At 59.8% G+C, this 25,908-nt stretch overlaps 2 protein-coding genes across 3 annotated transcripts in view; one reads left to right on the top strand and one right to left on the bottom strand.

The window, feature by feature from the left end:
• Nucleotides 1-1,787: 1,787 nt before the first annotated feature.
• TRMU (tRNA mitochondrial 2-thiouridylase) lies at nucleotides 1,788-20,355 on the top strand. Of its 2 annotated transcripts, XM_059401769.1 has the most exons (11): nucleotides 1,788-1,932; nucleotides 4,194-4,359; nucleotides 7,925-8,031; nucleotides 11,381-11,503; nucleotides 14,622-14,794; nucleotides 16,218-16,271; nucleotides 16,356-16,422; nucleotides 17,714-17,814; nucleotides 19,053-19,197; nucleotides 19,557-19,639; nucleotides 20,101-20,355. In XM_059401769.1, the coding sequence occupies exons 1-11, from the start codon at nucleotides 1,851-1,853 to the stop codon at nucleotides 20,263-20,265; spliced, it is 1,266 nt and encodes a 421-aa protein (XP_059257752.1). In that variant the 5' UTR covers nucleotides 1,788-1,850; the 3' UTR covers nucleotides 20,266-20,355. The 2 variants fall into 2 exon arrangements, with proteins under 2 accessions (XP_059257752.1, XP_059257753.1); XM_059401770.1 differs by lacking the exons at nucleotides 1,788-1,932; nucleotides 4,194-4,359 and having other exon boundaries at nucleotides 7,931-8,031; nucleotides 14,681-14,794.
• A 335-nt stretch (nucleotides 20,356-20,690) lies between these two features.
• The window catches only part of CELSR1 (cadherin EGF LAG seven-pass G-type receptor 1), a 130,864-nt gene continuing 125,646 nt past the window's right edge, over nucleotides 20,691-25,908 (bottom strand). The window contains exon 35 of the mRNA XM_059401768.1: nucleotides 20,691-25,645. Coding sequence (XP_059257751.1) covers nucleotides 25,621-25,645 — 25 coding nt within the window. The 3' untranslated portion in view covers nucleotides 20,691-25,620. The remainder of the gene's footprint in view (nucleotides 25,646-25,908) is intronic.

Genomic DNA, 25,908 nt, shown 5'->3' with positions numbered 1-25,908 from the left:
ACTCAACGGCACGTTTGCCCCACATTTGCTGTCAGCTCTTCTGGGAGGTGTGAGATGAAGCAGACACTCTCGTCGGTGTTTCGTTGGCTGATACCTTGTTCTTTGGAAAACACCATCATTCCTGTTTCCCCACGGGGCCCTGTGACCGGCCCTTCTGTCAGGGAGCTCGCCCTGTGGCTGCTCCTGGCACCAGTGGTCACGACTCTCTAGGTCACAGGTCCTGCTTCTCTTCTCAGAAACAGAGTCTTGGGGCCTTCCTTGTTTCTCTCCAGACCCTGAAGCTATTCCTGCCCTCAGGAAAATGATCCTTAAGAATGATCCATGTTTTCGGTCCACTGCCAATCTACTGGGAGAGTGTGAACAAACTACCCCAGTTTTATCCCGAGGCTTTGGGTGGTGGGTGTTCTTGGCCTGATTCCCATCTATTCGCACCTGTTCCCTTGCACTTTCAAACCATGGTTCCAGTTCTACATGAAATCAGGTAGCTCTCCATCCAATTGCCGTCCAGTTTTAGTGGGCAGGACCAACGGTTTTTAAACATGACTGAGAACCAAACAAAGACTACATGGCACGTTGCAAAGATAAAACTGTTTAGAGAGGCTTCTTTTAATGCTATGATTGGTGTGTCCTCTGGGCCACTCTAAGATGTTCGAGGTGAAGAAAGGTCAGAGCTGCCAATTTATTTTTAAAAGATGTTATTTATCTGACAGACACGGCTCACAAGCAGGCAGAGAGGCAGGCGTGGCGGGGGGTGGGCAGGCTCCCCGCTGAGCAGAGAGCCCGATGCGGGGCTCCATCCCAGGACCCTGGGATCATGACCTGAGCCGAAGGCAGAGGCTTAACCCACTGAGCCCCCCAGGCACCCCCCGAGTCGCGGAGTTAAAGGGTGTCCGATCTCGCTTGTGTAGACCACAGCGTCAGGTGCCAACGCAGATCTCAGTCCTTTGGGCCCGGGGGCGCTCCTGGTCCGGTGCGTGCCGCCCCCTGCCTTGGCACTCCGCACTGAGCGCCCCTCGGCCAGCCAGTCAGCGGACCTCCAGCCCGCGCGGCTCGGCCAGGTTTCCTACCCGGGCTCCTCCGATGCTTTGCTCACCTCCACCTTCCCACGCTCTCCTTAGGCCCAGCGGAGGTCTCCGCGGCCCGCCGTCCCCCCCGCCGGAAACGTGCCGCCTTGGTCACCCGCCCGGTGCCCCGCGTGCGCCCCCGCGCGCGACCGGTCCCGAACAGCCGCATCTCCCGTCGGAGGGTGACGGCCCGAGCCACTGACGCGCGGGGGCGGACCTGGCGGGCCACTCCCTCCCCGGGGACATCCCGCAAGACGGAAACATCAAGCCCCCACCCTCTCTCCCGTCCCCCCGCGTCCGTTCCCGCAGGCGCGGGTGCAGAGTCGCCCCGCAAATGCTCCGCCGCCCAGGCGCTGTCCCGGGCTGCCAACCAGCTCCCCGCTCGTCCCTAACCCTAACCCTAACCCTAACCCAGGGCAGCCACGGAGAGCTCTCGAAATTTACACGGGATCCTTCGGCTCCCCTGCTTCCCGGCCCCCTCTCCTAGAACCCGGCTCCTCGCCGCACCCCTCGAGGACCACCTCGGCTCCCTCCACCGCGCTCACGCGGACAGCACCCGCCCCCACCCCGGAGCAGCGTGCGCAAGCGCAGCAGAGAGCCCGAGCGCGGCTGCGCGCGCAGGAGGGGTGGGCGGAGCCTCGGGAGCGGAAGCCGGGGCGGGGCCGGAGCGCCGCTCGTGAAAGCGCGTTTCCGGTCGGGCCGCGTCGGCGTCGCCGCGGCGGAGGAGGGACTTCCGGCGCGGCGCGGAAGCGGACGCCCCGCTTGCGGGAGGCTGTCGGTGAGCGGATGCAGGCGGCGCGGCACGTCGTGGTCGCCCTGTCCGGCGGGGTGGACAGCGCCGTGGCCGCGCTGCTGCTGAGGCGGAGAGGTGAGCGACCGCTTCTCGGGGACTCTGGCTGCGCCAGGTCCCGCATGCCCTGGCGGGCTGCGGCCGCGGGGCCCCCCGACCCGGGGGACGGCGGCGGCGCGGTCAGCGCTGAGCCGGGGACTGCGCTGAGCCGGGGACGGTCCTGGCCCCGCCGGGGCCCGTGCGGCCAAAACGTCCCCGGAACGTCCGTGCGCTCCGTTCACGGCGGCACGCCGGTGCCGAGCGCCAGCGGCCGTGGCAGGCGTCCGGGGAGTGCCCGGGTCGGGCGCCGCCCGAGCTGCGTTCCGCGTGTGAGGCCGCCTCCACGGGGTGGCTCGCGTGCGCTCCCCGCTCTGAGCTCCCGGAACGCAGGGCTGGAGCGGGGGGCTCCTCGGTGAGCCCAGCGTCCTTCTCTGAAAGGCGGGGGGACCCCCGCACGTCGCCGGGCCGCTGGGGGGATGGGCTGACACGAGCCCGCGCCGCGGCACCGCGGAGCCCGGCACACAGTGGGCGCTCGGAAGACAGTCGTGGTTACGTGGAAATGCAGGCACCCGGGGCGCCTGGGTGGCGCAGTCCGTTGAGCCTCGCCGGGGTGACGATCTCTGATCTGAGTGGTGAGATGAGCCCGGGGAGGGCTGCACACTCGTCGGGGTCTGCTGGCGATCCTGTCCCTTCCTCCCCACCCACTCGTGCGCCTGCAGCGCGCTCCCTGTCTCAGATAACTGGATCCGTGGGAACGACGTAGGCGCGCTGCGCACCTGTCATTTGAGATGGGGATTTAAAGCCTCACCCGCGGTGGTGGTGGTGTTTAAGGCGAGACCCGGAGGCGGAGTAGCATTTCACTAAGCAGGACATCGGCGTGAAGTGTGAGGACAGTGCTCCTGACAGGCCGCAGCTCCAGCAGAAGGTCAGAAGCATGCAAGTGTTGGCCGGGTCTGGACGGCCGAAGGAAAGAGTGATTATGGCTGATGTTACCTGAGAGACTTTGGACTATGCGGGACTAGACCGTGCAGAGCCCTTGAAGGTTCCCGATGATGTGTGTGACGTGCTCTGACACATGGGGCAGACTAGCCGTGGGCAGACCGCGGGGACTCCTTTTACTCTTCAGGAAGGTCGGCTGTTCCTTCTCCCAGGATCCAGACGATCACTCCATATTCCAGCCTTCTCTGGGGTTTCCTCCTCAGTGGGGGACGCTGATGGACTTAGCAGAGGAAAAGCGTGGTCCTCTCCTTGGCATCATGGGTTTCCCTAGTCTTGTGGGAGTTGCACGTCCTATCCTGTGCCCCCCACAAGGCTCAGGTCCCATTCGGGAGTGCCTGCGCCTGGGCCCCTAAGTGGGTCCGTGTCCTTGAGAAGAAGGATAAACTGTGTGTGGGGTCGTCTCTTCTGCGAGCACCTCGTTAGCTCCGGGCTCTGTGCAGGGACACAGGGTTAGCTCCAGGCTCTGTGCAGGGACACAGGGTTGATGAGACTGCTCTCTAAGAGCTCCGGGCTGTGGTGGATGGCAGAAGGGGGTTGACTGGCACCAGGAGCGCAGCAGAGTATGGTGTGCACTGGAGGAGAGTCAGTAGGGGCTGGTTAACTGCAGGCAGCCGTGGAGGGGGTGGTCTGGGTGGAGGGGGTGGTCTGGCGGGTGTCCGGCGGCGCACTCTATTAAACTTAGTCACAAACTTAGTCACGTCTTGGGTTCTGTTACATTGAGCCTAACCACTGAGAAACATTTCTTAAACATTTCTCCCACGGGGTAGGCACCTGAGTGGGTCGCTGAGATGCTTGAAAGCTAACACTGGGCTTTCTGGTATTTGGTTGAGTACTTCATTAAAATAGAAGTCAAAAAAAGGTGTTTAAATATATAATTAGTACAACCTTTATAATAAAATAGCCTGGATTTTAATTGTCTTCTTGTCTGATGGCTTAGAGTCTAAGTTCTAGATGGTAATTGGAAAAAGTCTTTGAAATTAGTTTATTTTCTCGATAACAGAATGCTTTGAAAAATGTTGAATTTCTGCTCTTCTGTCGTTCAGCACCGTTTGCTGAGCCTCTCCCGCGTGCCAGGCATTGTGCAGACACAGGGTGGGACAGAGAGATGAAAGTACAGCCCCTCGCTCACCTGGGCGACACAGGCCAACAGTTGCAGTCCTGCAGCCCACTGTGACAATGGAGGCGTTACCAAGTGTCACGGGAGTGTGGGGGAAAGGGCGTCTCGGCCAGCTGGGAAGGCCAGTGGCTTACACTCCGATTATTGAGTATGGACTCTGACTTGTGCCCCCTTCCGCCCCCAGGCTATCAGGTGACAGGGGTGTTCATGAAGAACTGGGACTCACTGGATGAACACGGAGTGTGCACTGCCGACAGGGACTGTGAAGATGCTTACAGAGTTTGCCGGATCCTCGACATCCCTTTCCACCAAGTGTCCTATGTGAAGGAGTACTGGAATGATGTGTTCAGGTGGGTCCTTTTCAGAGACGCAGAAGGCTTCCCGATGCGCCGTACCGCCTTTCTGCAGGAGGGACTGCCGTCGTCAGCCGGACCAGGGGCACGTGGCCACTGCTGTTAGGCGGTGGCGCCCGAGACCGTGGATGGCAGGTCCTAGAGCAGCCGGCCTCCTATTTCCTTATGTGCCACCTGCTGGAAGTCTCCCTAAGGCCTTCAGGAACCTTGAGTCGTTTCTGCTGCTAGCTTTGGGTGAGGGAACTAAGGCTGAGGCCCTCCCTGAGAGGTGGCATGGGGGGTGCCTGTGCGGGTCAGCAGTGAGAGGCTTCTGGGAAAAAGAAGTAGGTGAGGCGCCCCTCCCCGGTACCTCATGAAAACGCGAAACACAAAAACTTCAAAAATGTGACAGCTGCCAATGTTGATCCTTCAGTGCTTGCTCCAAACTGGGCACAGTGCTGTGTGGGGGACATCAAGGGGGACAGGCTGTGGCTCGTTCTGCAGGAGTTTGCAGCCCGGTGGGAGGGGGACGTTCCCTTCAACAGAGGGGACAGTGGTGAGCGGTGGGTAGGAGGTACCAGCGATACGAAAATGCTGCACGTTCAGAGGAGGGAGAAATGGGTCATATGGAGCAGTCAGGAGGGCTTCATGGAAGAGGTGAGGTTTGATCTGCTCTTGAAAATAACAGTGAAGTAGAGAAGATTTTCCAAACAGGATAGCAAGAGCAGTGGTGACAAGGAAAATCCCCATCATTCTGGGGGGGGAACGTTGACAGCTTTGGCTGGACTCTTGTCACTGCGGAGGAAGGCTGCTTGACCTGGGGTATGGGGAGCCCAGCTAGGCTCTGCACAGTGCGTGGCCATCGAAGGTCCCGGGCAGCAGTGATGTGCGCAGGTTTAGGGTAGGTGCGTGCACAGGAAATCCCTGGGTCCAGTCTTGACCCTGCCACTTACTGCATGGCCGTGGGCTCTCTAAGCCTTTTTTTAAAATCCCTTTAATGAGGATATTGTCTCATGGGGTTATTGTAAGAATTAAATGAAATTAGCTATAAAGCTACCCGCACTGTGCCTGGCACATTAGTAAGCAATAAACGTAGCTCTTGCGATATGTATTACTGAAAAGAGCAATCTGGGAGGCAAGTGTAGGGTAAGTTATGGGAGAAGATTGGAGGCAGAGAGCGTGGGAGAAGCCGCTGTTCGAGGGTGGGAATGACCAGAGCGTGGAGTAGGGGTAACAGCTGGCCGCAGCAGCCCTGGGGGGCAGATCCGCTGGCAGCGGAGGTCGGGCTGAAGGACTGGCGAGGCTGCTTGTTAAACATCCGCCTGGATGGGGCTGTGGGATGTCAGCCCTGGAACCCACACTGCGACAAGCACTTGGGTTCATTCTGGTGGGGAGATCCATCCGGTCTTACGTGGGAAATGGCGTCGAGGGGCTTGGTGACTGACGAGTGTAGGGGTGGGAGGAAGAGGAGGCAGGGGTAGCTTTGCCGTTGAATCCGGGTGGGTGGGGAAAGCTGTTTTGGGGCATCCTTTCAGTACTGCAGGGCTTCAGGTGATAGCAAGAAATCCAGGTGGATTTAAACTTCCCCTTCATTGCTACGTTTGGAAAGCGTGTGAGCGAACGTGATTTTCTGGAGGTTAACTCACGTTTAACGGAGGCCAGGCGGGCTCTGGCCAGTCTGCCCTCTGCCTCCGTTTCGTCCTGGTGGCCTGGTGGGCGGTTAGAATTGCGCTAGTGATCTTGGCGTTCTGAACGCTCACCACTCTGTTTTGTTTTGTTTAAATGTGTTATTTGAGAGAGAGTGTGTGCACGAGCTGTGGGGAGGGGCAGAGGGAGAGGGAGAAGCAGGCTCCCCACCACGCAGGGAGCCCGATGCGGGGCTCGGTCCCAGGACTCAGATCGTGACTTGAGCCAAAGGTAGCCGCTTAACCATCTGAGCCCCTCAGGAGTCCCCGAACGCTCACCGCTCTGATAGCACTCTCTAGCTCCGCGATTTCTTCTGCGTTCCATGGTCACGAGGCCCGTTGGGGCTGCAAGGGTCAGAGTGTGGGTGTTCTTTCCGCTTGCCGTCTCCCTCCTGGGGTGCAGACGGGTTCTGTCCCCTCGCCAAACAGGCTGTGCTCCATGGTTTTTGCTGACGCCACTGACCTCTTTTCCGTTAAGCCGTTTGGGAAATGGTTAGCATGATTTTCAGAAGCAGGTGGACACCTTCAGCCTCTTCAGCATTCATTCAGAACTTGTTATGTAGAAGATGTTCTGGGGGCTGTGGACACACGGAGAGTAAAGCAAGAGTTTAATGAGACTCTTGACAACTTTCTAACAGTTAAATAATTGAAATATAGAGCAACACAAGTGTTCTCCCTTCCTGAGAGGACTGAGGGGTGGTAGGGATGTGTGGCATCGCCTGCTGGAGTTGAAGATACACGTGTGACCTGTGACCCCACGCAGATTCTCAGTGTCCTCGCGACGTGGCCCGCTGGGTCAGCGTTGTCATTTGTAACCATGGTAGAGCAACACAGAGCTTTAAGTTCCATGGAAAATGATCACAGGTATTCCAGATACACCTGTCACTTTTTTCTTTTTTAAAGATTTTATTTTGAGGTCACCTCCACACCCAGCTCGAAGCTCAAACCCATGACCCCGAGATCGAGAGTCGCACGCTCCTCCGGCTGAGCCAGCCGGGTGCCCCCAACCCTTTAATACTCACTTTAGACTCCTGGAACAGGCATCGCAGTCCTCCTAGAGTGGCCACTGTGAGACCGTGAACTTGTTGCCGGACTGTCCTCCTCTCACTCAGGCCAGCCAGGCTGCCTGTGCCCGGGAAGCATCCAGGCCGTTGCTGGCCCTCAGAAGTACGGGAGTCACAGTAGAAAAGTATCACCTGGCACATTTATTCGCCCAGTGACCTGGGTCCCCAGGCCGAGATTGTGGAATAGCTCATGGAGCCCCACGCGGTGGCTCTGGGTCGTTGGGTTCCTGCTCTCCGGCGTGTTCTTCCTCCAAGCCGTCCTCTGCTGGCGGAGTCAGGGGAGGCTGGGGTTGAGTGAGTCCATCCTGCATGGGGCCCCGCACAATCTGTGAGCCTCTGGGGAAGCGGAGTGGCTGCTGGGCTGGAGTGGCAGGTGACCCCTGGCTTTCTGTCCGGCTTTGTCTGTTACCATAGATTCAGATGGAAAGTGCAGCGGCTTTACGCGAACGTTTGGTGAAAACACTGACAGTGGCTATCCACTGAAGCTCTCCTGATTTCAGGAAAATTTTAGCTTTGGTAAGACAAGGAGAAGCTAACTTAAGCAAGTAATTCAACCTAATCATTTTTAAAGATTTTATTTATTTATTTGAGAGAGAGAATGTGAGCTCAAGCGGGTTGGGGGTGGGCAGAGGGGGAGAGCGAGAATCTCAGGCAGACCCTGTGCCAAGTGCGGAGCCCAACCAGCAGCTCAACCCTACAACCCCGAGATCATGACCTGAGCCGAAATCTAGAGCCGGACACACTCAACTCACTGAGCCACCCAGGCGCCCCAGTAGATTTATTTTTTTGAGGAACGTTTCACTTAGAAATGAAAATCGTTTTCTTCTGTTCCAGTGACTTTTTAAGTGAATATGAAAAAGGAAGGACCCCTAATCCTGACATAGTCTGCAACAAGCACATCAAATTCAGTTGTTTTTTCCATTATGCTGTGGATAATCTCGGTAAGTCATTTTGCTCTTTCCATTTAATCTCTTTAAAATTGTAAGGTTTTCAGAGATATTCAGGAGCCAAATCCCAGTAAACAGTTTCATCTTCAGAAGGAAAGGAAGCAGTGGAGATGATAATATTCTGTTATCGTCCTGAGTAAGAAAGAACTTTCTGGCAATATGCAAATTACAGGGTCTCAGGGAGGAAGGAGTGTGTCCTCATCATGGACCTCTCAGGTGTGGGGGCAGTGCTTCAGGTTGAGGAGCACCAACTTCTGAGCGTCCTGCCGAAACAGGTCGCAGGCAGAGAGCCAGAAGCGGGGCCGCCAGAGCTTGCCTGCGGGTCCAGCTTCGCTCAGAGCAGCCCTGGTTGCAGGCAGGGTCACAGCGGGAGTGTCACAGGCCCTCTTTAGAGCTCCGGAAAGTCGGCTTCGGTGTCTCTCTGGGTGTCCTTTTTCCCAGTCCTGCTGAGACTATTCCCCTGCTCTGGGTAGCTTGGTTTCTGGGCCTTTCTTTCCCTCCTGGATTTGAGCCACATTTTAGTGGTCTGTTCTTTTTTTTTTTTTTTTTTTTAAAGATTCTGTTTGAGAGAGAGACAGAGCATGGGCAGGGGTGAGGGGCAGAGGGAGAGGGAGAAGCAGGCTCCCTGCTGAGTAAGGAGCTGGGAGTGGGGCTCGATCCCAGGACCCGAAGATCAGGACCTGAGCCGATACCTCACTGACTGAGCCACCCCGTTGCCTCTGGTGGTCTCTTCTCAAAGCCCATGGAGGCCCTGCTCCCTGCTCACAGCTGCCTGCAGATTCTGTTTCCATAGTTCTCCTTTCTCCTCTCCTGCTGCTGCTGGGGCATTCCTGTGCCTTTGTGGGGCTCCCTGATGCTGCCTTGCTTGCTGGGGCTGCCCGTGGCCTCTGCTGCCTTAAAACCCACATGCTCGCTTCTCTGCCCTGCCCTGCCCTGCCCTGCCCTCGCAGAAATTTCCAATTCTGGCCTTTCCGTGTCTTCTGTCCCGTGCGGCTCTTTGCTGTATCTGCCCACGTGCCCAGACGTTATTGTGACCGTCCTGTGCCAGCAGTCCAGTAGCGTCCCAGGACTGTTGGCTGCTCTGTGCATCAGCTGTGCCGCAGTGACAGAAGCGGGCTCACTCTAGGCCTGCAGAGCCAGCACACAGGGCCCTGCCGCTGGAGAGGAGCACACACGGGTCACAGGCCTCAGTAATGCCTGCAAGACAAAGGCTCCAGAATTCTGGATGCGTTTGAGTGACTGATGCCAAAACTGAACCTCGGTAGAGATCGTATTCCAAGTTGGCTCACTAGGGTCAGTCTTCCCTCTCGTCCGTGGTGGGGAGCAGATCTGGGCCTCCGGCTGCCTGCAGTCTGGCATTACCTGGTGGTTGGGGGTGTCAGGAAGGAAAGGCATCGGCCCTGCTCTGCCCTCGTGGATGCCCTCATGGGCCACGTCTGGGGGGCTTACAGTTAGCTCCCGTTTATTCAGGAAGGGAGCGACAGGTTCCTGGCTTGTGCAGTGACTTTGGTTTTGAGTGTGTTAGTGTTAGGAGACAGGACCTCGGATGAGCCGGGTGATTACCATGTGGTCGTGCCCGGTGATGGCCTCTGTTTATGTGCGCACCACGCAGGGCAGGGCCTGGCCGTGCAGAAGGACCGCACTCGGGAGGGGCGCAGCCAGCTCTGTGGGAGGGGGTGACACCTTCCTATGGCGAGAGTGGCTCCCTGTTGTCTTAGCCTCTCAGGGAGCCAGCCCGAGGTGGCCGTCTGTTGGGGACGCGTCAGAAGGAGTTTCTGCGGGGCGCGCTTGCGCATCCGAGTTGCCCGCGTGGGCAGCATGGCACGGAGTGTCAGTCCGTGAGACCTTGAGGTCCCTCCCGGGGGACTCAACGCTTGGCAGTGTAAGTGCTCGTTGTTTGGGGAAATAGATTTAAGGAGGGTTGTTTTCCTCTCTGAAAAGCAATCAAGGTATAATAATAGGTTCCCAAATGTGCTTTTTCTGGTAGTTCATATACAACAGTTCTTGTGCTGGTAAGAATCTGCCTTAGGGTGGAGAATGCGTTTGGCAAACTGGAGAGCCCACTCCTGAGCCGAGGCGTCGTCTGCTGTCTTACTGCAGCTCATGTCAGACCAGTATTACCAGAACTTCCCTTTTGTGTTGTTTTTTAATGGAGAGAACTTTTTTTTTTTTTTTTTTTTTTTTGAGTAAGTCTCTACATCCAGTGTGGGCCTTGAACGCATGACCCCAAGGTCAGAACCTGCACGCTCCTCTGACGGAGCCCGCCAGGTGCCCTCAGCAGCTAATGCTCGGTGTCCCTCTTGTCTTACACTGAGCTTGTCTCGCTGGCAAGGCACGGGCTCGGTTTGCTGCCCCTTCCTGGAATGAGTCTCTTGCCACGTGGAGCATCTGAAGTGTTCGTTCAGGGAAAGGTTGTGAACTAATACGTGCTCTAGTAGGTTCTTTTGGTTTTTTGCATAACGGGGAGGGAAGAGATGGAATATGCTGGATGGTCCTTCACTGCGGTGGAAATAATGTGTGGGTATCAGAAAAAGTTCAAAGTTCAAGTGCATGACAGCAGAGTGAAAATAGGGAGATGTCATCTATCATTTCTCTTCCTGGAATCAAAGGAATGGACTTTCTCATATTTTTCCTAATCTTTGTGCATTAAAAAGAGTGGGGGGCACCTGGGTAGCTCAGTTGGTTAAGCGACTGCCTTCGGTTCAGGTCATGGTCCTGGAGTCCCGGGATCGAGTCCCGCATGGGGCTCCCAGCTCCATGGGGAGTCTGCTTCTCCCCCTGACCTTCTCCCCTCTCATGCTCTCTCTCGCTGTCTCTCTCTCAAATAAATAAATAATATTTTTTAAAAAGTGGGATTATAGTATTATGTATTTCCCCCATTGAACATTATGAAAAACTCCTCGAGCGCGGCGCCATTCTTGTGGCATTTTAATTTCATATTCTCCGAACATTTTGGTGGTTTCAATTTTCCTTAGTATAGGAGACACTGAAATGAACTTTTTAATCGTTAAATCTTTGTGTGCATATTTCTTTCCTTAAGCTAGAGTGAATGAGTGGATAGATACAGACTTTTGAAAGTCCCATAAAGCTGCAGTAAAACCTTGTAGCAAGGTTGTCTCCTTGTAAATGGAGAGTTCAAGGCCACAGTTGATGAGAATGTTGGCGTGTTGTGGAGGGCCTCCTCGCCTGGACCTCCGTGTTTGGGAGGGAGCTGGGCCATCGGTGCAGACTGTCCAGCGCAAGGCTTAGTATCTGCAGACTTCTGGGAGCTCCCAAGGCCCGAGGCGGCCCGACCACACATGCGAGTCTGGAGTTTGATCTTGGGTTTTTAAAAACCTCACAGGAGCAGACGCAGTTGCCACGGGCCACTACGCCAGGACCTCACTGGAAGACGAGGAAGTCTTTCAGCAGAAGCACATTAGGAGGCCAGAAGGGCTTTTCAGAAACCGCTTTGAAGTCAGGAATGGTAAGCAAAAGTGCCGGGTCAGACCGCAGGGGTGGGTGCGCAGAGGGAGCTAGTGGAGTGTGGCGGCAGGTGTCGTGGAGGCGGCCGCCGCGTCCCTGTGTGGCCTGCACTAGCTGGCGGGTGTTGAAGAGTAAACATCAGGAGGCCACCTCCCCGCAGAGCCTGCTTGGAACCTGCTTCTGTGATTTCTGACCCAGCCCTTACTCTCTGCCAGTGACTCGAAGGTTCCCAGGTGTTTGAGGAAATACTTGTTCATAGTCGGAGCTTACCATGGCCGCGGTGCTTACCATGAGCTCTTGAGGGCTCGAGACCAGGGTGTGCGCACTTCTGCGGGACCCAGGCGCTGGGGCCTGACACTCGGGCCTGCTGGAGAAGCGTGTGCAGAGATGGTGGATACGGAGCCGTGTGTCGGCATTAGAGGGAGCCGAGTGTCACCGTTCCAGAACAATGCCCAGCTGTCAGCAGGGCTGCTGCTGGCTCGTCCTGGCGTACATTTGTGTGTAGAAGAGAGAAATTCACGCCATTGTGAGGGGAGCTCAGAGCCACGCCTGGGCAAGGAGTTTCCGTTGCTGTGGGATCGCCGGAGGGTTGGTCCGCCGAGCGCCTGCCTCACCGCACCTGCCCCTTCCCCCGCGCGCAGCTGTGACGGGCACGCGCTCCGCTTGGCCCCTCTGAGAGCAGAGGTGGAAGCGCTCGCCCCACCTCACAGGTGGGGAAACTGAGGCATGGAGTCATTTGACCAGGCGGCATGTGGCCGTCAAGCTGGAGCTCAGCCCTGTTTGGCCCAGCTCCATAGTTGTGCTCTTTCTGCTACGCCAGGCCCCAGTCGAGCTCTGTCCTCCGTGTCACTGAGTCTGTTCAGGGGGCCACCCCGTCCGTGTGGCCGTCTGCTGTGTTGCGGAGCCCCGAGGCTGCTGGCGGTGCTTGGCTGGCCTGGTTTCGAACCCCGCCCCTTCTTCACAGCAGAGGGAATGCAGATCACCTTCCGATTTGAACGCAGACAAGGGCAGCACTTGCTTTTTGGGACGGTCTCCCTCTGCTGCCTGCGGGGTGCGGGGCCCTTAGCCGCGCGCTTGCCACCAGGGCCTCAGGTACAGACGCGTGGAGAGGGGACAGGTTCCCTCGGCCTCCCTTTCAGTTGCTTCCGAGGGCCGCGTCTCACAGCCCCCGGCACCCCTGTCCTGGGAAGCCCCTCCGTGTCGGGAAGAAGGCAGAGCGCTGCCACATGGGCGCTCTGCAGCAGAAGTCAGCAAGTAAACACGGATTGAAGGGTCCTGAATGGCTGAAGGATTTATTTCCACACAGAATAGACGTGCTCGCTCACCGCCTAGAAACCGGTTTGCACTGCAGAGCTGTCTGGACCTTTATGTGAGGCCGCGGGCCCTCGGAAGCTCCTCCGATCACGCTGATGGGCGCTCCTGAGCGACGTAACATGGAGTCACACGGCGCTTTTCCTCTAATTCTTACTTAGTTGCCTGGAGACCTGGACCTGGTCCCTGAGCTGCACGGCACGGGCCGCGCACACGGGGCCGCGCACAGCCCGCCTAGGCTCGTCGGCGCTCCTGGGCCCCGGCCTGGCGCCTGGTTAGGCCTCACCCGTGTGGAGGGGGCGCGGCGCCGGCCTGACCGGGGACGAGCTGGGAGGGGGTGTGACTCAAACGCCGGACCGTGACCCTTCTACGGTTTAAGATCGCCGGCCTCCTTTAAAGAAAAAAGATTTTGCGCCTGTCTTATTTATTTGTTTATTTACTTATTAAGATTTTATTTATTTGAGAGAGTGTGTGACACAGATAGAGTGGGAGAAGAGGGGGAAGCAGGCTCCCCGCCGAGCAGGGAGCCCGATGTGGGGCTCGACCCCAGGGTGCTGGCATCATGACCTGAGCCAAAGGCAGACGCTTACTTAACCCACTGAGCCCCCTGGGCGCCCCAGATGTGGGGTCTGTTTTATGCTGACTCGGAGCGGTGAGGAAATGCCCGTTGCTTCCAGTGTCCTGAGGCCCCGTGTACGCGGCTGACCGGTCTTCCTTTTGAAGCAGAAAGTGGCCTTGGGCAGAGCCTGCCTCCCCGATGACTGGCTGTTTTCCATTTCTCAGCCGGTCGTGTTGCTCTGCGCGCAGGAAGGGACGGCCTCGGACTAAGGCCACGCCTGCGTGTGCTGTTGCACCTCTCCGACGAGCTCAGCCTCAGTTTCCTTGTCTGTAAAATGGGGGTCATGGACCCTCCGATGGTTAAAGTGAGACTCACATTTGAGGCCGCGGGTGGAGAAGGTCCCCTCCCCAGAGCCCGTGTTCCCCACACGACTGTGGGAGCTGACAGGCACACGTGCGTCGTATGGGCCCCAGTGCACACGTCGCACGCCCTGAGGGTGCCGTGCAGCGGCCTCTCCTCGCGCTGCATCTCAGGAGTGTCGGAGCTCCGGTACTGAAAGCCCACATGCCGTTTCCCGTGGCTCGCTGAACTTGACACTGGGGAGTTTGTTGCTTGCAATCGTGGTGGTCCCGGCACGAGCCTGCAGGTGTGATGTGGCCCAGCAGTGGAGCCGGGCCTCCTTCTCTGACCCAGTGTCACGGGGCCGAGGTCAGTCACGCCTGTGCCGCGAGGCCTCAGGGCCAGACGCGCTTCTCTGCCAGGGAGACGAGCAGGGGGAGGCCGTGGAGGAGCAGCGCACAGATGTCCGCGTGACTCTGAATGAAACCCGCTTTCCGCGGAAACCCCTGACTGCGACGGTGGGGGGCGTGGGGAGCGGCTGACCCCCGGCCCGGCGTCCTCCGGGGTCCCCCGTCCAGCTTTCTCATGCTCGGCTGCGCGCATCTTGGCTCGCTTTCACGTCCCCTCCTCAGAGCGGGCCTGTGCCGAGTTGGGTCTGTAAAGTACCATGACCCGGGGAGGGAACTGGATTAAACTTCCTGCTCACGTAGCCTTATTATTAACGGCGCCTAAACTCGGGATGAGAACCCGTCTCCCCTGAAGCACGGGATTGTCTGTCTTGCCTGGTGGTCTGCCTTTGAGCACTGCTTTCTGCCTCCGACAGAGCAGGGAGGAGCTACTGGGACGGGACCCGCGGCCAAGGACCGTTATGTTCATTCCCGCACCGTGTTTTGTTCTTTACTCTTGGCAGCGGTTAAACTTCTTCAAGCAGCTGACAGCTTTAAAGACCAGACCTTCTTTCTCAGCCAGGTTTCCCAAGATGCCCTGAGGAGAACCCTCTTCCCTCTGGGGGGGCTAACGAAAGATTTTGTCAAGAAAATAGCTGCTGAGAATAGACTCCATCACGTGCTTCAGAAGAAGGAGGTAGGACTGAGGGGGGTTTGCTGGCGGCCACGGTCTGCGGAGAAGCGGGGGCGCGGCTGGGCGTTTCCTCCCCGGGAGCCAGCGTCAGGACAGAGCCCGGGTCACGCGTGCAGTAGGACACGCTGTTGACGTTCCAGGAGCTGCTCAGACACGATTTCTCCCTGTGGGTGCGCGGCTTTCACAGCGGCCCGGCTAGCTTGTTGGGGTGCCCTTGGCCCAGCCTGCCAGGGGAGAGCTAAAGGACAGGGCCCTGAGGCGCCCTGGCCGGGGCTTTGTCCCTGCCTGCTCACACATCTGCCTTTTTCACACAGTCTAGCTCCTCCTTGTCGAGGGCCTTCCTGTCCTGGGTGCCGTGCTGATGGCCCCTGAGGATAGGGTAAGAGCACATGGGCTCCTCACTCCTGCCTTCATGGAGCTCGCAGGAAGGGGAGACAGACACGAAACATACCACGGCAAAACTGGAAAATGTGTAGGAGGCACCTGTGGGCTCTAACTAGTTTGGGCTAGAGCCAGAGACGGGCTCTGGGGAGTTAACATTTTATTTAACGTAAGGCCTCGGGATGAATAGGATTTAGTGTCCCAAAGACAGCTGGGGGAGAATAGCCCCAGTAGTGGGAAGAGGGTGTGCAAAGGCCCTGAGGCAAGAAGAGCCTGGGCATTGGAACGACGGTGAGGCCAGCATGGCTGGGGTCTGGTGCTACAGGATGGTCCCGGTGTGCTCAGTGTGGTCGGGCCATGTCAGGGATTGGGTCACCTTTAGCTGAGGCTGCTGCTGCCCTTTTGTCTTCCTGGGAATGAGCATGACCTTTTTTATCAGCAAGTCATTGTCCCCAAGGAAGACATCTTTTCACGCATGCATCCGCCCATCATCTCTGTCCCTCTCTTCACTGGTTCGGGTTCTGGGTGTAGTTCTGTGGTGGCAGCTGGGGGGCCACATCTCCGGGAGACACAAGCGGAGAGCCGGTGAGAGAGCCGTGTGGCGGGACCCGCGCTGGAGCGCACCCTCCGCTTGTCTCCTGGGCTAGAGGAGACCGCCTTGACGGGCCGCTCCTTCCTCTGACTCCCCTGCGCGTGTCAGCTTCTGGCCCAGCTGCTCTCCTTCCCAGGCCGACCCCTGCTCCCGGCTTCCCCGCGGCTTGCAGATGGTGGTCCGAAGGGCTGGCCCAGCTCCGGCTCTCTCTCCTGTGGGGGTGGATGTGGTGTGGCCTTGCTTACTCACCAGATCCCGGGTGGGGGCCTGAAGCAGACCCTGGGAGGCTGAGACACTCTGAAAGCCCTCAAGGTCCATTTGCGGGGCCCGGCCGGCGCATGCGGGTACTGGCCGAGGAGAGCCAGGCCCGCGGCCTGCTTCTCCCGGCACCGGCTTGTTCTCTTGCGGACACCTGCCTGTCCGTTCTCACGCTCGGCTCTCCTTTCGTTCCAGAGCATGGGCATCTGTTTCGTTGGTAAAAGAAATTTTGAAAATTTCATTCTTCAGGTGAGTATTCTTAGAGGCGAAAGAATGGAGGCACATTTCTGCTGTGGGCCTGGATTCGTGAGTAAGAGCTTGCTTGTTTTTCAGTATTTACAGCCCCGGCCTGGTAAATTCATTTCTATAGAAGACAATAAAGTTCTGGGAACACACAAAGGTGAGACACCACCTTGGGGTGCCTTTCGTCATAAACTCCCTGAGTCGTGGGGCAAGTTCCAGCTCTGGGAGAGTCAGACAAGAAGCCTGTACTCATCTGCGTCCGCACATGAGTCCAAGAGGCCTGTGGGTAGGGGTCACAGGTGGCTTGAGCAAGTGTGGTGGCCAGTGCTGCGCGTGGTCTCCGTGAGGCCTGGCAGCTAATAAAGAGGGATGCCCTCCCGATTCGGGAAGACCCGTGTTGTGTCTCTGTAAGTAAAAGTACCCTCTCACTGCAGGGGAAGAAAACGTGAGAACACAGAGAGGTCCACCCTGATGAAAGTGTGACTGATTTCAGGCTGAGCTTCCAGATCTAGGACGAGGACAGGACAGGATCAGAGGGTGTCCCCATGAGGCAGGGGTGTTGCACTTGGGGGCAGACGTTCGGGGTGGGGAGGCTGCAGCAGACAGGTCAGGCTCCAGCATTCACATTGCAGTGGGAGGACAGAGAGTGGGTTGGTGAGTGGTGGGCCTGTGCTCCCAGGGCATCAGAGAGAAGCCTTTGGGGGCTGGAGACCAGGTAGGTCTTGACCCAGAACGTGTCTGACCTGTTGAGGAGGACAGGGACTGGTGCTCAGGCATGGACAGGCTCACTGATGGCTCTTTGGAATCCCCCGACCCAGATTGGGCAGGCTTCTCTTTCCCATTGGGGGAGCTGGACTTGGCTGTCCAGGGCTCCTGGGGAGCCGGGCAGAGAAGCCCCATGCATTCCTAAGACGGGAGGAGGGACAGGCCTGCAGGATGCTCCCTCCCAGCCAGCCTCCAGCAGGACGAGATCCCCTCAGTTGGTCTCTTCTGTGCTAGTGCTGTTCCTCGAGAGGTGGGGGGGGGGGGGGGCTAGCCATCCAGTCTTGTGATGTTTGTTGCACGGTTGGGGTACACAGAGAAGTGGGGGCAGCCCTGATGCCCCAGCCCCCCGTGCAGTTCTTCCATCAGAGGGGTTCCTGGGGGCTCAGCAGGAGGGGACTTAGGGCTTCTGGGCACATTCCAGAGGACTGGTCCCTGCGGCCCCTGGTTTGGGTGGTCCAGCAGCTGGCATGGCTCCTGGCGGGGCACAAGGTGCAGCCTGACACGGCCCTGATGAGGTCAGGGCTGAGGCTTGTGGTGGGTGAACACAGCTGCTCTGGACTGCCTACCCCTCGGGGGCCCCCAGAGCCTCCCGACTGCTGCCCCTCCCCCCATGCTCTGTGCCCCATCAAGAGGGGGGTGATATGAAGGAGCTGGTGCCGGCTGCCGAGAACCGTCTTTCCTAGGTTGGTTCCTGTATACTTTGGGCCAGAGAGCCAAGATGGGCGGCCTGCGGGAGCCCTGGTACGTGGTGGAGAAGGACAGCGCCACGGGCGACGTGTTTGTGGTGAGTCGGGTGGCCTTTGAGACAGGTGACCAAGGTCTGTTTGTGGCAGACAGGCAGGGCTGTGGCGTCCTACAGAGCAGCAGTGGCGGATGGATCATCCCTGCCTCTGTGTCCTCCTGGGACTGGCCCCCGAAGTATCAGCAGGGCTTTGGGGAAGGTACTCATCAGGGTCTTAACTGTATGCCAGCCACTCTGGGAGACACGTTAATGGCTGTGAACAGATCCTATTTTTCTGATTTTATGCAAGAGTCCAAAGGTCCCTCAGTGCTTAGGACAGGGCTGGCCCATGGCTGCGCAGGCCACTGCTGGACACACGGAAGCAGCCGAGCCGGGACCAGAGCCATTTGTGGGCTGCAGTGACTTGACCCTGTCCCCAGGCTCTGGAGCAGGGCTTCCCAAAGAGGGTGAGTTGGCCCTGCTCCTCCCCGCCCCCAGGACACTCGGCAGTGTCCCTATGGTATCTCATGGGTGGAGGCCAAGGGGGTCCCCGGACATCCTACAGGAAAGCCCCCACCCTGAACAGATGACTCAGCCTCCCGTCTGAGCTGTACCAAGGTCGAGAGCCCTTGCCCTGGGAGAGCTGGGTGCCCGGGCACAGGGCTGGAGGAGCCTTAGACACAGGCAGAGCGGCCGGCAGACCTGGCCTACTGATTCTGGGCCATCTCCTTCCTCAAAGAGCCGTGGGCGTCACAGCCGGAGCAGGGATTGTGGTCACACGTAAATTAAAGTGGTTTTCCTGTAAAACTTCAGTGGTCTCTGTTGCGTTCTGAGAAACCAGGAGGGTCGTCACCTGGCATCTGTCCCCGTGTGGGTACCCCTGCCTGGGGCTTGGGTCAGAGGGCCTCAGTACAGCCCCGGGGAGCCGGCCCTGTGCCTTCTTTCCCTGCTGCCTGGAGTTTGATGGGCTCCTGGGGTGACTGTTTGGAGACAAGCCAGCAGCGTGGCGGGCCCTGCCTCGGCAGGTGTGGCAGGACATGAGGCTGGAACTGGCGGGTGCTGACCATGGTTTGCTGCTTGTCAAGTGTGACTGTGACAAGACCCTTTCCCTCCTACGCCTCAGTTTCCTCCTGTGCAGAATGGGCTCCAGCGGCGTGGGGTGGTCCCACGCCTTTCTGGGCGGACGCCGTAGTCAGCAGTCAGCATGCCGTTGGGGTCACTACTGATGAAGTGCAGGCTTGGGGTGGGGGCCCCCTCCGCTGAGGGCTCCCGTGTCCTGACCTGCGCGTTCTGCCCCACAGGCCCCCCGGACAGACCACCCGGCTCTGTACAGGGACCTGCTGCGGACCAACCGCGTGCACTGGATCGCAGAGGAGCCGCCGGCAGCCCTGGTCCGGGACAAGATGATGGAGTGCCACTTCCGGTTCCGCCACCAGATGGCGCTAGGTGACCGAGCGGGAGGGGCCCTGCAGAGGGGGGGCCCAGGGTCTGCATGGTCCTTAGATTTGGGGCCGGAGCGTCCCCCAATGTTCAGGTTGCATAACGTATTCGGAACCCCCTCTTCGCCTGCGTTCCCTGGGAGCCCTGACAGGAAGGCGCTGAGGCCCGCGTGGCCGCCCTCGTCCTCCGTGCAGGACGTGTCCTGGAGGTGCTGGAGTGGCAGGCCAGGAAGCAGGTGGCACTGAGCCGCCCCGGCTGTGGCCCCGCTGCCAATGCTCCTTCCATCCATTGGGGGTGTGAGGCCTGGGGCCGGCCACACGTGGGAAGGCTGGGGCCCCCTCCAAAGATCCCTCTTGTTCACCCAGTGCCCTGTGTGCTGACCCTCAACCAAGACGGCACCGTGTGGGTGACAGCTGTGCGGGCTGTGCGGGCCCTGGCCCCGGGACAGGTGAGTGGGATGTGCCTGGCCCTGCGCCCGGGCTGCCCAGGGAGGCGGGGAACCTGGATGGAAGGCAGGACCGGGCCTCTCTCCACGTCCACGTGTGGCCGAGAGGGCTCTGGCCAGTGGCCTCCGTGCTCTGGAAGGACAGACCGCACTTCCTCCCCGCCGGAGCGCCCCGTTTACAGGTTGGGGGTGCTGAGCTGCGGGCTGGGCGCGAGCGCGTGACTCACGCAGCCAGTGAGGGTGGAAGCTGCGGCCCCCCCGTGCCTGGTGTCCCCCTCACCCCCACCCCCCAGCCATGCCAATGATACCTGCCCCTGCTTGATGCTGGGAGGGCCCAGCTGCCCTGTCTGGGCCTGCCCTCCCTGACGCCCGCAGCCCAGCAGCCACAGACCCACACTCCTGGCTGTTGGTGGGCACCCGGCGCCGGGCCCCACAGAGCTCACACGGGCCTCTTTACTTCTTAGTTTGCCGTCTTCTATAAAGGGGAGGAGTGTCTGGGCAGCGGGAAAATCCTGCGCTTGGGGCCATCTGCCTACATACTCCAGAAGGGCAAGAGCAAGTCCAGAGTGGCCGTCGAGGGCCCCAGCGACAGCCCCAGCGATGGCCCAGGGCTGGGCCCCGTGCTCTGAAGGAGGCTGAGCGGCTGCTGCGTGCCCGGGAGCAGCCCCGCAGGAGCAGAGCCCAGTGCGGAGCTGTCCAGGGGAGCGCGGCTGAGCCTGCTGCCCCGGTTCTAGCCGGCCCGGCCTCACAGTGCCGGGCGAGCCCCAGAAGGGCTTGTCCTAGCTCCCCCAAGTCGGCGCTCTGGCCAGAAGGACTTGCTGCCTAGTGGTGGGTCCCGAGTGCCCGGTGTGTACAGTTGCTCTTCTGGCCCAGGGAAGGTCTCCCACCCGCAGGCGCATAGGCGGCCCGGCGAGGAGGCAGCAGGGATGCGGGGCGGCGCCCAATAAAGCGTGTGTTTGGGACAGAGTCTGATGGGGTCTCCTGAGGGGTGCGGGCCTCTGGCGCACAGCTCCGGCCGAGTGACACAAGCCCCCCCACCCCCGTTCCCGCCACACTCTCCTTCCCCTGGGAGGGCCAACAGTGGTGGGACCTGGGCCGAGTCCTGGCCTGCAGGGGTGCCCCGCGGCCATGCGAGCGGGGGCAGCTGCGGGGAGGTCGTCCCTCCCCCTGCTGAGTGCCCGGTGCCTCTGCTGCAGTCACATGGCTACCAGGAGGACCAAGGGCCTTCATCCCAGCGAGGGGGGGTTGGTGGCAGGCGGTGTCCGTTCCTGCGGCGGACACACGACAGACGTCTATGTCTCACGGCAGTGGGGACCGATGGTTGGCTGAGGTTCCCCTGTGGTTCGCCAGCGGCTGACTTCGCACTGTGGCCCCAGTGGCCAGGACGAGGGGTCTCCCTGGGGCCACCCTCATGGCCTAGTGCCTCCCAAAGGCCTAGTGTCGTCACGCCGTGACACTAGGGATTCAGGGATTCCCCGTGGCGCTGGGAGAACGCACAGCTGCCAGCATGGGGGTGCGGGCACGCTTGTGTGTCGCCGTGAGAGGGCAGCAGGCCAGGCCGGGAGCTGCTTGGCAGAGAAGTGTGAAGATGTTCAGAGCCCCCTGCGCTCTGTGCGGGGCAGCCTGTGGCCCAGGGGGACTGTTGACCCCCGCGGAGTCCCAGCGTGACCCCTGCTGCCTCTGTGCATGTCAGGGTTCTGCCAGGCCGGGTGGCCCTGCGGGTGGGAGGTGGGCAGATGCCTGGGACCCGACTCGTTCTCTTCTCAGTGCCTGCGGGGCGCGTGGGGGCCGGGTGTCCGTGAGCCCCCTGCCTCCAGCTCGCCTGCCCTGACAGTGGGGGCTGGGCACCAGGGACAGAGCTTGGGCTCCCTCCTCTCACTAGCCTCATACCCGACACATTCTTGGTGCACTGAGCCAGGCTTCTGTGGGGGCCAGAAGTGTGGTTTCCTGTCTTCTATGGACAGAAGGTTCTAGACCAGAGGTAGCCTATCTCTAGCAGTGCTGCTAGAGGAGCACCTGGGAAGGTTGTCCCATAGCTGCCACCCTTGAGGGCCTCTGGTGGTGACAGGTCTAGCCTGGGGTCTTGAGTGCCAGCCATCCAGTACCCTCCCCCCCCGCCCCCGCCTGCCGCCCACAGAGGCAGGTCCTAGACCGCAGACCACAAGGGAGGAGCCCAGAGTGGGGTGACGGTCATCTCAGCCCCAGAGTGCTACAGTGGGAGGAGGGCTTCCTTCTGAAGAGGAGGGAGGGGGCAGGTGTTTTTGAACAGAAAATCCCTCTGGCGTCTGAGGTGCAGGTGGGGAAGGAATGGGCGACCAGGTGGGCTGTGGGGTTGGGCGTGGTGGCAGTCAGGGATGGGGGTTCGATTTAGGAAGTCCTGTGCAGTGCTCGCTTCAGCAGCACATATACTAAAATAGGAAGTCCTGTGCAGCGGCTCAGGAGCAGGGGTGGGCGCCTAAGACCTCTGTCCCCAGCACGTCAGGACGCGGTGTGTTGGGAGCAGAGCAGCCGCCGTCCCGTGCAGCCAGGAAGGGAGGCCCAGGCCTGGGACCCCGCTCGGCACCTCTCAGCTCTGGTGCGGCGGCTGCAGCCTGCTGGCGAGACCAGCCTTCCTGGCGGCCCGTCCCTGCCGGCCTGGGGCAGAGGGAGCGAGGAGGGTGGGCCCCGCCATCGTTTAGTGGGACCCGGAGTGGGGCCGATGGGCTGCACCGTTGGGGGGGGCTTTAAGGCCAGCCTGCCATGGGGGCGCTGAGAGCTCAGTGCCAGCCCCCTCCCAGAGGCAGGATGAACGCAGTCGCCCTCAGGGACGGTCAGGGTGCTGGGGCTGTGCCCAGAGCAGAGACTTTCCCCTCCACACCGTTGTGACAGCGGGAGCTGCTGTCTCCCTGCCTGCCCCCCACCCAGCAGGAGGCCTTCAGGGCCGGGCTTTCCAGCCGTCCACAGGGCAGCTGAGCCCAATAAAGGAGGCCCTGCGAGGCGGGCGGCTCGGGCCTGCCCCCGTTCCGCACTTGCTCGCTGTGCTCCACGGTGGTCGAGGCAGGGACTGAAACCCCGGCCACGTTCCACCAGCTCACAGGACAGCGTGGAGCCTCCCGGGCCTCGGGGTTCCCGATCCGCGGCCCTGGTGGCTGGGCCTCTTGTCCTGCTGGGAAGGCCGAGCCTGGGCAGCGGCAGCAGGAACAGGAGGAAGGGCAGCCAGGTGGGAGTCTCGGGCACAGGCAGGTGTTGGGGGGGGGCTGCCCGTGCTTCCAGCCCAGCGCCAGGCTCCCAGCTGGCCTAGCGGCCGCTCTGCCCACCCAGGCCCCCCCTGTGGTGGGGCCCATGGCAGCCTTCCAGCCGGTGGTGCCACCCTCCCTCCGTTGGGCACAGCCTGCCCTCCGCGTGCCCCTGAGGCCACCACCCAAGTGCAGGAGGCCACTTTGTGCATTGCGTCAGCTGTCCGCCAGGGGGCACCAGGAGGCCAGGTTCATGAGCTGAGACTGCACTGCCCTGCGCTGGCCTGCTGGCCGGCCCAGGACTGTACCCCACCCCCCGAACCCCCCACCCCCGGCGACCTTCAGGAGACCCTGGGCAGGCTGAAGGGGGTGGAGCTGAGGGGTAGGACATGTATCCCCCTGTTCCCGTCTCCCAGATGGGCACCCCAGTTGCCAGGCCCCGCCACTGCCCCAGGTTCCCAGACCCTGAGGGAAGGAGGCCCAGGGCCGGTGCTGCACACGCGGGGAGAGAGTTAAAGCTCTGCTCATCCCGACTGCGTTAGGGGGATGGACAGAAATTTCCAGTACGGTTCCTTTCCCCCAGGGCCTGTCCCCCACACCCTGTCCAGTCCCCGGCTGGCTCAGGGAGTGGGGCCAGGGAAGAGCAGCACAGCAGAAACACAAATTCAAAAATCTTAATTTATTGCAGACTCTTCTCTGGTGTTGTAATTCCAGTGTTTCCAATATTAATAAATAGACATTTGTTAAAAAAAAAAATCTCCAGTGTCTCATTTCTCATAAAGTCTTAAGTCACAAAAATAGGTTTACAGTTTTTCCTGTCTTAATACAACGGGCAGTTGTTTTTTGGTAACAATTGTGATCAGATTGAAAACTGCAGCTCAAGGGGCAGGACCCAGCTGTGGACGAGTGAGGACGCGGGGTGGGGGGGGTCCCGACTCGAGGGTGTTCACTGTTCGTACTTAGGAAAAGGTCCGGTCGGGTAAACATCTGCAGACACCCTTCTGCCTTCGGAACGCCGCTCGCCCGCTAAGGCACATTTGTGATTCATCCCGCGTGTGGACCCTGCAGTGTCGTGTCCCTCCTGTGTGCGGTGTGTGGCCGGAGACCCGCCCCGCACCTGCTGCTCCCGGTGTGGTCGTGAACAGCGCTCACGTTTCCATCAGAACACAGCGCAGACATCTTCGCGTTTGACTGGGTTCTCTGCCTGTCTCACGGTTTCCCGTATGCGGACGCAGCTGTGCTAACCGTGCGTTCGGGCGCCTGATTGGAAGAACAAAGCGCCAGAGCGAGACGCGTCTGAGTCATTCTGGGCCCCGCTCCACAGCCCCTGCGGCCATGCCGTGCCAAGTGCCCACTGTGGGATAGCAGAGCCGCTCCTTGAGCTTCCAAGAAACAGCTTGGTAACCATGGCTGTGGCTGTGGCTTTGTCCCTCTGCACAATTGGCCATTTGAAGCAAAATGAAGTAATTGGTTGGGTTCTGGGGGCGGGGCCCCAGCCCGCCCGGGGATCCTCGGCGTCTCAAAGAACTGAACGATTTGGCAGGAAGGAATGTGACATCCTGGAAGGCCCCACACCTCCATCTAAATCGGGAACATGTGAGCACTGTAAGATCCACCAAGAACAGGAGCAGAGGAACAAAAGACATCCCACCTGTGGTACCCCATGACTGGGACAGGGGCCAGGGAGGCGCTGCAGGCTGAGCATGAGTCCGGGATGGGGGGTGGCCAGGGAACTGCCAGAGCTAGGTCACCTGCGTTTCTCCACCACCAACCTGGGGGGGCTCCCTCCGTCCCGCCCCATCGCAGGCTGCTGGGAGATCCGTGGGACGGATCGTCATAGGCTGCCGAAGGCTGCCGTAGGCTGTCGTAGGCTACAGCAGTTGTAGGCTGCCCTGTCTCTGATCCATCACAGTTGGGGCGGCGGGGAGCGGAGGACACACGTCCCAGAAACACGCGCCGTGAATTCAGGCCGTTGCTCGCGATGCCCACACAATCCCCGCGTTCTGGCCGAGCGCAGGGGCAGGAGCCTCTGTTCGAGGACGGCCTCTCCCCGACGCACTTCCCACTCCGATCTACCGGGACACCAGTTGCATCAATGCATGCCAAGTTCAAGTACAACTGTGCAATCTTCCTTGTATAAAAAAATAGAGATCATCCCACGGATCTCTTGAGTATCAACAGTACAAATGCAAAATATACACAGGCTTTCCACCTTCTCAGAGTCCCGTACAAATATATAGAGAAGTATCTACACGTTTTCAACAAGACAGTAGTTTGCTTCGAGACGAGGAATGTCTCTGCAAAGGACCATCAAGGCCACCGGCCAGGGGTCTGTGCTGCAGGGGACACTCGCATGGCCAGTGGCCCTCCGTCTTCCGCCTATGCCTGGCACCCCCGAACCCCAGCAAGCCAGGCCTGGCAGCTTCCGGCCCTGTCAGCTCTCGTGCTGGGCCCATTCCTAGCCTGCCGGTGCACGGCTCTGCCTCTGTCCGCAGTCGGGATCCAGATGAGCCAGCCCGGGAGCCCACACACGCATCCTTGTGCCCGTGGCCTTTGGCACTTGTCACAGTTCAGCTGGGCCCCAGCCCCTGGGGGCAGCGCAGGGCTTTGTGTCTGGACTGTGGGTCACACCAGTCATGGGGCTGCCACTGCAGGGCCCCCTTCACTGCCAGGGCAGTGGCCCCTGGGTTTCCACGGTCCAAGGGTGTGTCAGTGCAGCACAGAGGCCTGGCTGGAGACGGTGGGCTTGTCTCATGGTTTCCTGACGGTTCAGATTGAAGTTTCGTTACTGCCTCTGTGCGTGGGAAGAAGCCATCAGGCAGGTGGAGGTCAGCAAGAATGGCCCTTGCTACGCGTGAAGCCAGCAGGGGGGCCAGGCTGGGGGTCACGCGGGGGCAGACACCTATCCCCCCCAACTCAGGACACGGGGGGGCAGAATCCCCCAGTCAGGGGGCACAGAGAGAGACAAGCTCGCACGTGGACATAGCTACACTAGGCAAGAGAGGGGGCAGTCGAGTCTGCACCCTGACACCAGGGCCCCGGGAGGGCCATGCCCAT

Source organism: Mustela nigripes, chromosome 6, assembly GCF_022355385.1.
Source record: "Mustela nigripes isolate SB6536 chromosome 6, MUSNIG.SB6536, whole genome shotgun sequence".
Classification (NCBI taxonomy): domain Eukaryota; kingdom Metazoa; phylum Chordata; class Mammalia; order Carnivora; family Mustelidae; genus Mustela; species Mustela nigripes.
The sequence above is the reverse complement of the archived record's forward strand: the minus strand, read 5'-3'. Positions and strand labels throughout refer to the sequence as shown.